Genomic DNA, 10,835 nt, shown 5'->3' with positions numbered 1-10,835 from the left:
CCTTGGAACTGCCTTTCAAGTCATTGTACCCATGTACGTGTCCTGTTGTAGAGGTACTGTTTTCTCTCGAAGGGTCGAAGCTGATCAATGAGTTGAAAGGCAGGTACTGTTTTCTCTGAATATATTGATGTCAAAATAATCAGAAAGCTGCATGTGAGTGCCAGGATGGCAGAAAATTGCATCAAGATGAGGAGGTACAGCCTGCAGTGTAAATGCGGTTTCAGGCGAGATGAATCATAGCATGTAATATGCATGCATTCATCGGAGTATTTATAAACTGCAATACATCTTACATTTCGTATGGCAACCTAAATTTCCAATTAAGTACCTATAGTATGTTGTGTATGCACAAATTCAATTGCTGTTGCTGACTGAATCATTTGTGCTATGTTGTGGGTGGACCATACCTTTCTTCCTGTTCTGATTCTGATGGCCCGTGCCATGCCCAATGGAAGCTTTTAACTGACGGATTTTCTAATTCTCATATATAGCAAAAGCAAGGTATGAAGATAAAGCGAAAGAATGCCAATTGCAAGCTAGGTGAAGAAGGTACCTACAAAATATCAACAGCACTTCACTTTTGGTGCATCGCAGGATCTGATTGTCTGCAGCCTGACGCCACAAACTTCCTTATTGTAAGATTCAGCCAATTCAGATGGTACACCAGATCATAAGCATTTTCGCGAATACGCTTTGGAGCGTATCTTTGCATTGATAGAGGGGAGAAAGTACAGAGAAGCGACCTAGCCACCTACACAAGCTGGCGTGGCCGGGACGCTAGGTGAGCAGAGGACAGAGGGGATGCACAGCCCCAAAAACATCAGTTCAAGTTACAGAGATTAATGCAACTCCTTTGGCTCCGGCAGCTGCCCAGGAGCGAGCTTCCTCCATGATCGCGCGAACAAGGTCCGAGGTTGAGGGCATGATCTTGTCGAAGACTGCAGCCTTGTGGTGTTGCCAGAGTGACCAGGCAATGAGGGTGGCAATGGAGGCCAGACCGCGCCGCAGAGAGGCCGGAGAAGCGTTCAAGACCGTGGACAACCAATCGAAGAAACCAGATCATAAACTGAAGTACTAATTAAAAGTTGTAGTTACCAAATGAATTGTGCGAGCCAATATATACGCATGTAACCAGCAAAGGAAATTACAGTATCTGATTACCAAATATTCAACCGCAGAAACGGTAGCGTGTCACCGGGTGCAACTTAATTGTTTCAGTACTGCGCACAGAGCTCCTCAAATCTGGACAAGCTGCAAAAAACATTATCTATATGCTCATTTTGAGTAAAAGGTAGTTGAATAAAAAAGGCGAAAGTAGAAGCGAAACAATATATCACTGAACTAAGCGGGGAAAAGATCATCATGGTCACGGACCTTTTAAGGAGAGGCTTTGGATTGTAGGGGAATAAATCTTTCTTATGAAGATCTTCCAAAGTTTGCTTTAACGAAAGGAGACAAACTTTAGCACTCAGGAAAAGCTGTTCTTTGCTCTTATTTTCCTTGTCATAAGAGGAACCTAACTTAGTGCCTTCCATTGAGCTACCAGTGAAACTATTTATATCTTTCAAGGTTCTTTGCCTTTTACAGTTGAATTTTTGTATCTGTGCCTCGTAAACTGAATCATCGACAAAAGCATCCCAACACCCGGATACCAGTCGTAAGCACCTGAGAACAGAGACATAGACATCACACTCCATGTTGCTACACGTGTCTGTCATTTGACTATATCAGAAAAAATATGGAAGCTACTAACTGACCGTAATAGATACTGGGCACAATGCACACCTACATCTTTAGATATGAGATAATCAACAAGTACCAAGTGATCATAGTGCAACTGCAAAATAAATACAATAAATAATTAACAACTCAAAATGTATATTATACAGTCAAACAGGAGAATGAATTTGGATGATCTATAGAAAAGAAATGACTCATGGGTCAGCAAACGCAGGAGTCCTAAATAACACATTTGGTAAGTGTCGTTACAAATTGCCGAACACTCCATATGATTGGAAGGTCTAATAAAAATATATTTACTTGTACTTATGTGCAAACTGCAACGCATTCCTACAATCTGAAGTTATAGACCATCTGAAATTTACCGATGCCTACAGTCTCACACTCACTTAGAAAACCAGTATGCTTAAGTTGAGTACGAGATAGTAACAAGAGATGATTTACCTCTAGCTATGGTAGCTGATGTACACTTATCCGGACCTATTATCTTGATTGTTATTAGAGCCCTAACGAATTAACTGCCTACTTACTCTATGGAGTGCAGTAACCAGAATTCCTCGGCTAAAAATCATTATAGGATGGCATCTCCTATCCTGTACTGCATAAACTACTGGAAGCTTGTTGCTACATCTTTAATAACACGTCACCAAGAAACCATGACGGCATGAAGCTATTTGCACAATCAAATGAACAAGAACTGAATGTCATAATACTGCTTTGCAGAGATAAATGAGCATCTAGCGAATCTAGCAGAATAAGATGTATAACATGTTGACTGACTCACCAATGAAAGCCATTGATGAAAAATATGAACTGGGTCAAAAACTATGGAGAACAGTTTGGCACCAATCAGTTCAGACGTCCATTTAGTTTCCATCTTATCTCTGCAAATTTGGACAGAAGGTGGTAACTATATAAACATACATACAGTCTGCATAACTTTCCATTATGAAATATTATATGGTATATCTTCTGCTTACATTGCCAACGAAATAAGCGGAGCATCCAAAAGCTGCAAGAGAATGATGAATAACATATCGTCCTGCAACATGGAGGAGCATATGCCCAACACTATAACATTTACTCAAACACGAGGAATACAAGTTAACACTAATAAAACAAAGCATTAAGAAGATAAAGGCTTCAGCATTTGGCCTGAAGTCCAATTTACATTGGATGAACCGGGACAGGAGAGGAGAGGAACTGTATGTGCAAAGAAAAACATTAGCAAAATTGAGGAATAATGAGCATGATGCTCAAGATGTACTCAACATAGAAAGCAACTCCCTAGCAATCTGCACTAATATAGATCCAAATACTCTACTGTAAAGAAACAAACCACCCGCAAAAGGTGACAACAATCTGTTATGACCGGTTTAGCCTACGGCCGTAAAAGGCCCACCGGGCAATCTTAGCCCACAAGTTATCTTAGGTTAATTCGTATGCAAGTTATCTAGGTTATAAATATATGCTGTAAGACTCTTTTTGAGATTAAGCAATAAGAATATTCTTATTCCTGTTGCCCGGCTCCCAGAGGAGCCGGAACCCTAGCCGCCTCTAACCCTAGCCGCCGCCGTCATCTTCCTCCGTCGCGACGGCGCCCAGCCGCCGGCGCGCCCGCTCCATCCTTCCCCTACAACCTCCGGAGCAGGTCCGGTAGGACCCTTGGTTCTACCAATTTGGTATCCAGAGACTCGGGTTTGACCATGTCTTCTCCATCACTCACGCCGCCGCTGCCCTCCGGCACCACCGCCTCGCTGCCCGCCCCCCCGATGACCACCAACGGAGCTCCGACGCTGCCGGGGCCGAGCGCCACAGCGGGGGCCCCAATGCCGCCGGCTCCCGTCTCCCCCGCGCCACCGCCGACAACCTCGGTATTCATGCCGGAGGAGATGACCAGCATCCTGCGGGACCTCGTGACGGCCGTCCAGGGCATCTCCCTGTACCTGGCCAGCCCGTACACCACCCCGCCGGCTGCGCCCCCTGCCTAGAGCCACCCGGTGACGCTCTGGCCGCTCCAGGCCGCGTCTGGCGGACCGCCCCTGCTGCCGTTCCAGGCGGGCTACACCAGCGGGCCTCCGCCGCTGCTACACCTCCAGCAGTCCCCAGCCGCGGGCCAGCTCTGGCCGCCGTGGCCGCCGACTTCTACACCGGTTTCCGCCGCGTCTGGCCGCTACCCACAGCAGACGCAACAGCCGCTGCAGCTCCAGGCGCCACCTCTGCCCAGCGCCGGACTGTCGTCCGCCGCTCCGGCCGGCCTGCCCATCAACCAGGTCCGGTTCCCGCCCTCTCCATCTCCAATACCAGCGTGGGCGGCTGGGTCTTCTCCATCGCCGGTCTACACCGCGGCTTCCGAACAGCCGACCCCGTTCCCGCAGTTTGACGGGCCATCCGGCACCGTAGGTCGCCACCCGGAGTATTCCGACCAGGCTCCACCGGCCACCCTGCTCCGCTCCTCCGAGCCAGTTCGACACGGCGCTTCGGCGCAGACACCGCCGCGGTTTTCCAAAATCGACTTCGCCACCTATGACGGCACGGAGGACCCCCTCAACTAGCTCAACCCCTGCGACCAGTTCTTTCGCGGGCAGCGCACCCTCGCATCAGAGCGTACCTGGCTCGCCTCCTACCACCTCCGCGGCGCGGCACAGACATGGTATTATGCCCTCGAGCAGGACGAGGGCGGCATGCCCCCTTGGGAGCGCTTCCGCGAGCTCTGCCTCCTTCGCTTTGGGCCCCCGGTCCGCGGAAGCCGCTTGGCGGAGCTCGGTCGCCTTCCCTTCACCTCCACGGTGCAGGACTTCGGGCGTGACGGCGCAGCAGCGGGCCGACCTCTTTGTCGGTGGACTTCCGGATCACATCCGCGTGGACGTGGAACTTCGGGGACCGCAGGATCTCCAGTCAGCCATGTACTACGCCCGCGCGTTCGAGCGTCGCGCGGTGGCCATCCAGCAGGCATCACCGTCCCGGACCGCTGGGTCGCTACCCGGGCGGGATTCCGTGCAGGGTCGGCCTGCGCAGGCTTCCGCGGCACCCCTCGCCGCGACCACGGCGCGCCCGTTCCGTCGGCTCACCTCAGCCGAGCTACTCGAGCGTCGCCGCCAAGGGTTGTGCTTCAACTGCGACGAGCCCTACACGCCCGGCCATGCCTGCCCGCGACTCTTCTACCTGGAGGTTACAGACTACATTCCGGAGGACGCCGTCGCCGCTGACCTGGCCGCCCCAGCTGTCGAGAAGGTGTTTGACGCTGGTTGATCACCTCGAGAAGTTCAGCAAGCGCTTCCCCACCTTACAGCTCGAGGACGAGCTGTTTGTGCAGGCGGGGAGAAGTGTTATGACCGGTTTAGCCTACGGCCGTAAAAGGCCCACCGGGCAATCTTAGCCCACAAGTTATCTTAGGTTAATTCGTATGCAAGTTATCTAGGTTATAAATATATGTTGTAAGACTCTTTTTGAGATTAAGCAATAAGAATATTATTATTCCTGTTGCCCGGCTCCCAGAGGAGCCGGAACCCTAGCCGCCTCTAACCCTAGCCGCCGCCGCCATCTTCTTCCATCGCGACGGCGCCCAGCCGCCGGCGCGCCCGCTCATCGCCACGCCCCGCTCCATCCTTCCCCTACAACCTCCGGAGCAGGTCCGGTAGGACCCCTGGTTCTACCACAATCACTTATGAAGACAAACAGAAGCAGAAATGCATGAGTATGAACATGAAACCCAACTTATCTAGTACCTACAAGACATAACGAAAATCGACCAACTCACACAGAAGCTCGTTTTGCCATTGAACAATGAACAAAGTTAATGAGCTTTCTGGCATTTAGAGCAGAAGCATACCTCCTCCATATATAACTGCAGAAAGCATAAAACAATGTCTGTTGATGATTTTGAGTCCAAAATCTTGTCTAAGCAACATCTCTGAAACCAAACTGAGATTTCTGATAAGCCAAAATAGTTGCAATTATCAGTGCAGCCTTGCCCCTTGTGACAACATTGATCTCTCTTACATGAACATTTCAGTCTACTATCATTTCCACTGCAAGCCAAGACTATCGAACAACTAAGAAACAAATACATAGCCTGCCTTTGTAAGTGCCGAGTAGATTTATCCTGAAGCTCGCCCAAACCTACACCACTTAACAAAAATGGGGATCCTTCTAAACAGTTCTCCAGTTTAGTGCTATGTTGGAACATAGGTTCATGGAGTGTACTCTGAAAGTGGCGTCTAAGTAATTTCAGCAAACAAACAATATGTGAGCAGTTCTGCTGTATGTGAGGCTTAAGCCTTATCATTAACATCTGCATTGAGAAAGCAATGATTGATGAGTACTTGGTCACAGATTGTTTCAACTTCGTAAGAAAAGATTGCTGAATGTATGAAAACTACCAATATTTTGTGCTTTGAATACTGAGAGAGACTTTTGGGGGTATCCTGTTGCTCTTGTAAGAAAGTTCCTAATCTAGGAATGACATCTGCAAGTTTCACAAATATATCTCGTCGATCTGTGTCTTCTGTGTCACTTTGCTCAACTAAAGAGCACAAGAGCTGGAGGAGACTGCCTGACACTATTCCAAACTGTGCAGAATCTTCACTCAAACTATGTCGGTCATCCGTGACAATGCTGACAACTTTCCCGGCATTGAGTTGGTAACCAGGATCCCAATGTAACTTCTGAATATGATGAATGGACAGGCAAATGAAGTCATCTTTCAGTTCAGAGTCATTGAGTTTCAGAAGCTTCAGAATAATGTGTAGTGCTCGAAAGAGGCAAGTCATTATCTGCCTACTGGTATTGACACATCGTAGTTTGAGTACTGCTATAAAGCTTGTAATGCTGGTTCTTTTAGTCATAGTGTCATGACTTATGCTTTCCGCAGCAGATGAACAACCAACACAACCTTTGGTGGCATTAATTGTAGAATGATTATGAGCGCATGTTGATACCGTGTGTATAGCTGCCCAGACCAGCTCAACAAACTGAATCCAAACGGCTTCCTATGAACACAGCAACAGATACAATAATAAATAAATAATTCTATAGAGAAACTTATGCACCATAAAACAAGGAGAAGAGCATGAGCAGCATACAAACTTCATTAGGGAATTAGAGATGGCCATCAAGATATTCCCAGCTGAATGCTTAATATAATCACTACATAGATGAAGTAAGCCAACCTGAAAAGGATGGGGTAACATAGAAGTTCAGTAGTTTATAAGCCTTGATACACCGGGCTGCAATAATACACAAAGAAAGATAAATAACAACACACTAGCCAATATTCATAACACGAATTTAAATGGATGGGGTATAAGAACGATGAAAATCACCAAAGCAAAAGGTTATGCCAAGCCAAGAATATTGACAACAGCACACACAGTTCTGCACATGCTAGATGTTAGATGGGGCGGCAAATTGGCATGAATAGGATGCACGCCCAAAACATTATGCCAAATTGCCACTTCAATAATAAACAATATCTTCATTATAAACCTGAAAGCAGCGAGTCCAATAAATAGCCTGATGTGATGGCACCACAAATTATCAATCTAATACTGAAATAGTAAAGGACTCAAAGTTCCACAAGTTCCTCAGGTTAATTATTGGTGCAATGTTGATGTTATCCATTGTCATGTAGGTAGGTTTAGTTTGGACACGGCATCGCTACTTATGGACCAAACGATAAGATTGGATACAAATTCCAAAACTGTGAGCTTCACCCTTGCTCTTCTCCTCATGTCAAAAGTAATTACTAAAAAATGTCAAAGCAAGAGGTTGCAAAATAAAATGTAGCCAAGTTCTATTATTAGAAAAGAAACACAGCATGAGTGTTATTAGTTTGTGATGCCTGATAGAAAAATAACTTTTCAAAAAGGTACTGCTGCCAAAAAACCTTGATGGCTAAAGTATGGTGCTTGTGCATGAGGGCAGGTGTCCGGGTCTGCAGCAGCTTGGCAGGGGGGGTGGGGGGAGAACATGAAACATGGAGGACATCACATGAGAAGTTCTTACCACTATGGAGATAATATTGGTCAGGCAGCTAAACCCATCATCAAAATGGTAGTCAGGTGGCAAACAGCAACTGTGAGCTTCCGAACACGAAACAATCTCCAAAAAGGCAAGGGGATGAAACAGGTAAATATGAATTATCTCTTAATAACATTTTACTAAAGTATAGATACAAATGTGCATGAGTTTGAATTCAACAAAATATAAGAATAAGATACAAGGCAAAAATTAAGTATGGTACAGAATATCTCAATAAAAATATACAAGACCTGTAGGTTTCAAGGAAAGCATGTGTAGCTCAGTTTTCTATTCTAATTACTGACTGAAACTCACTCTGTTGGTCGCATGATTGGCACACTCGAGCTGCTACACGAGACATCTTACAATACGGACTACATTTATGTGCTACTGGTTACTTGCAAGTTTGGTGCGTTAATTCTAATCCGGTAAACCCTAAAACCAAACATCAGAGCGACCGATGAATGGCTCAGGGAAATCCAACTAAGAACTACTGTAGTAGAGAGATAAACAGTCAAAAGGGACCAAAAACTAAGCAACTGAAGTCTGAAGCAATACCTGATCCCATGCGCGCCCTTGCTCCCCATCATCCACCTCGTCGTCGTCCCATCCTCGAATTGCCTTGTTTACCTAATACCAAACAAAAATCCTCAAAACAATCATGGGAAGACGGGAGCGGAAAACGTAAAGCAGCAGTAAATCAAATCATCGAATCGAAGCTAGAGGATTACCCGGGAGAGCGCGACGAGTATGCGCCGCTCTTCCTCCCGCGTGAGCTGCGGCCGCCGCGTCGCCAGCGGTTCGGGTTCCTGCAGAGGAGGGAGGACAGCGCAAGCGGCGTGAGAGGCTAGCTGGGAGGCCGCGGTTACCAGATACGAGCGCCCGGCGTTGCTTACGAGGTGGGGAAGGAGGGAGTCGGCGACGAGGTCGCAGAGGCGCGCGAGCTGCTGCCTCTCCTGCCACCGCGGCCGTTGTGCCATTTCCTCGCCGTGGGTCTGATTCGAATCGATGGCTTCGATAGGGGGATACCGTCTCCACCAGCTGAAATCCTAGGTCAGTCTACCGCTTTGAGGAGAATAGCGTTTTTTTTTCTTCTAAATCAAACCTGCTTTGTGGGCCAGTTCTTTTGGATACAACAATGTTATAGGACTTTTTTTTCGCGAGAAAATGCCATAGGATAATTGAACCCGTAGGCACAAAACAGGCCACTCTAGAAAAATGACAGATTACAACTACGACTATATCATTACCATATCCACTCTTCATTTATCCTAATTTGCAAACTGATTGAAATGGATACACTACATTTTTCTAATTATTGTGCACTTTTTTTTACTAATATCATTCTTTTGCTAATATTATCCCATGAGGACATGGTCTACAAATTCTCTTCTTAATGGAATAGAGATTCCTATTTCTAGTATTCTCATAAGAACATCTACAAATAAGTCATTTGAATTGTAAATTTTATTATTCTAGAGTTTTTTAATAAGTTATATGAAATCTTGCTAAGTGCATCATTCAGGTTCTTCGTCTATACTCACTTCATATATATAACATAAGCAACAACACTGGATTTACATATTACTGAAACTAGTTGGTGCCCACGCGTTGTCGTAGGTGGTTCATCAGTAACAAAGAAAAATGCTATATATTAGAAAAATGGATTGAGCATCAAAGAAAACAAATGCAAAAAAAATAACAAATCAATTGACAGAAAAATGTAAGCTTGGAACTTGCTGATGTAAAAGTTCATGCTTAATAAAAAAATAAAAGTATTTTGGATTCGAAATGCCACATCTGTAAAATTATAAATCACGCCCTATAAAGATGTGATCCAGTGCAAAGGAAGGTGGGATGTGACTTGTGAGTCATTACAATTGTGTTTCACAAGGCATCAATCTAGATAACCAATTAAACTCAATAGTTTTGAATACTCAATGGAGAATTTTTCGCACATAATCATCAAAAGGAGTGCATGTACACAGAAGAACTATCACACAGATCATCCTAGAGTTGATATTTGTTGGTTCAAAAGTATCGTCTGTCTCTCATTGTAAACATGATCTCATACATAAACAAAGCACTAGTGCGGCAGTGCCCTATAATGCAGAACTCTTTTCTTTTATTCAAGGGTGTTTAAGCTTCCACATTCACGACACTATTGAGTAAGCAAAAAACCATATTCAGTTAACATATGGGTAGGTTACCTACCCAATCTTGTCGGATGCTTGTACAACAAATCCAACTGAAGGTGTGAAGCACTAAATCCTTGTCATGCCATGACTTGTCTGAAATTTTGAACAATAACACATCCTAAGAAAACAACATACCATTTTAGGCTAAAGAAACAACATGTTGAAACATAAGAAACGAGGAGCTTTATTCTCGCAGATTCATATTCGCCTTATGATGCTGTTGTCGGAAGAAGGTATCTCACATATTCGAAATCCCGAATTTCCACCGAAAAAGACTAGTGTAACTCAAGAAGTAGGAGGTTTGAGGCTGACATCAATATGTCAAATTTTAATCGAACGTTTACACTGTGATGGGATGAAGTAAATCGAGCGACTTCAAACATAGCAAGGGAACTAAAGGCAAGCGTAAATGCTTAGTTGTTTTATCAATTTCTTTCACGAAAGCTTCGTTTGCTTCTTATGCATTTGTGCTAGTGGGGCCCAACGGGGCATGAAGCAACGAAAGGTTGCGTGTGTGACATTGGTAGATGGGTTGTTTTCGGTTGTGGGTGGGATGGAGCAGTTCATGAGCCATGTGTGTTATTTAATCCATGCAAATATGAAGTAAAGAGATTGACGAGCAGTGCTTTATATCGCCTTCAGTGAGCGCTAAAGGTGGCTCGCGTTTACCTTGGCGTACCTCCCGCGCCAGCGAGCACTCGCTTACATGGGCCTCGCCCGACCAATAATAAGTGAGCGCCCATCCCCCAACCAATGAATGAGCACGCTTTTTCTCATTTGTTCACATCCGTTTTATTCCAGTAACATTTCATTATAATTTGATTTTTTTAGAAATTTTGGGGAAAAAATGAATTTAAACCTACCATCCCCTTTTCA

General features: G+C 45.3%; 1 protein-coding gene across 7 annotated transcripts; it reads right to left on the bottom strand.

Moving 5' to 3' along the window:
* Window positions 1–541: 541 nt before the first annotated feature.
* On the bottom strand, window positions 542–8,786 carry LOC119363866. Of its 7 annotated transcripts, none has more exons than XR_005174488.1 (13): window positions 8,658–8,786; window positions 8,493–8,570; window positions 8,320–8,391; window positions 7,747–7,842; window positions 6,825–6,911; window positions 6,123–6,731; window positions 5,573–6,034; window positions 2,721–2,782; window positions 2,525–2,624; window positions 1,758–1,837; window positions 1,375–1,665; window positions 1,162–1,251; window positions 542–1,074 (listed from the first exon to the last, which is right to left on the bottom strand). XR_005174488.1 is itself a non-coding variant. In XM_037629232.1 (12 exons), exons 1-12 carry the CDS (start codon window positions 8,739–8,741, stop codon window positions 1,215–1,217), a joined length of 2,058 nt encoding a protein of 685 aa, XP_037485129.1. In that variant the 5' UTR covers window positions 8,742–8,786; the 3' UTR covers window positions 542–1,214. The 7 variants fall into 7 exon arrangements, 5 of the variants coding, with proteins under 5 accessions (XP_037485129.1, XP_037485130.1, XP_037485132.1 ...); XR_005174487.1 differs by having other exon boundaries at window positions 542–1,066; XM_037629232.1 differs by having other exon boundaries at window positions 542–1,251.
* Window positions 8,787–10,835: the final 2,049 nt, after the last annotated feature.

Source organism: Triticum dicoccoides, chromosome 2B (genome assembly GCF_002162155.2).
Source record: "Triticum dicoccoides isolate Atlit2015 ecotype Zavitan chromosome 2B, WEW_v2.0, whole genome shotgun sequence".
In the NCBI taxonomy this organism is placed as follows: domain Eukaryota; kingdom Viridiplantae; phylum Streptophyta; class Magnoliopsida; order Poales; family Poaceae; genus Triticum; species Triticum dicoccoides.
The sequence above is the reverse complement of the archived record's forward strand: the minus strand, read 5'-3'. Positions and strand labels throughout refer to the sequence as shown.

Coding starts and splice junctions, on each gene's coding strand:
- LOC119363866 (XM_037629232.1), bottom strand. CDS start 8,741: ATGGCACAACGGCCGCGGTGGCAGGAGAGGCAGCAGCTCGCGCGCCTC. Junction 6,732..6,824: donor CTAATTCCCTAATGAAGTTT/GTATGCTGCTCA, acceptor CTGTGTTCATAG/GAAGCCGTTTGGATTCAGTT. Junction 1,252..1,374: donor CCAAAGCCTCTCCTTAAAAG/GTCCGTGACCAT, acceptor TGTTTTTTGCAG/CTTGTCCAGATTTGAGGAGC.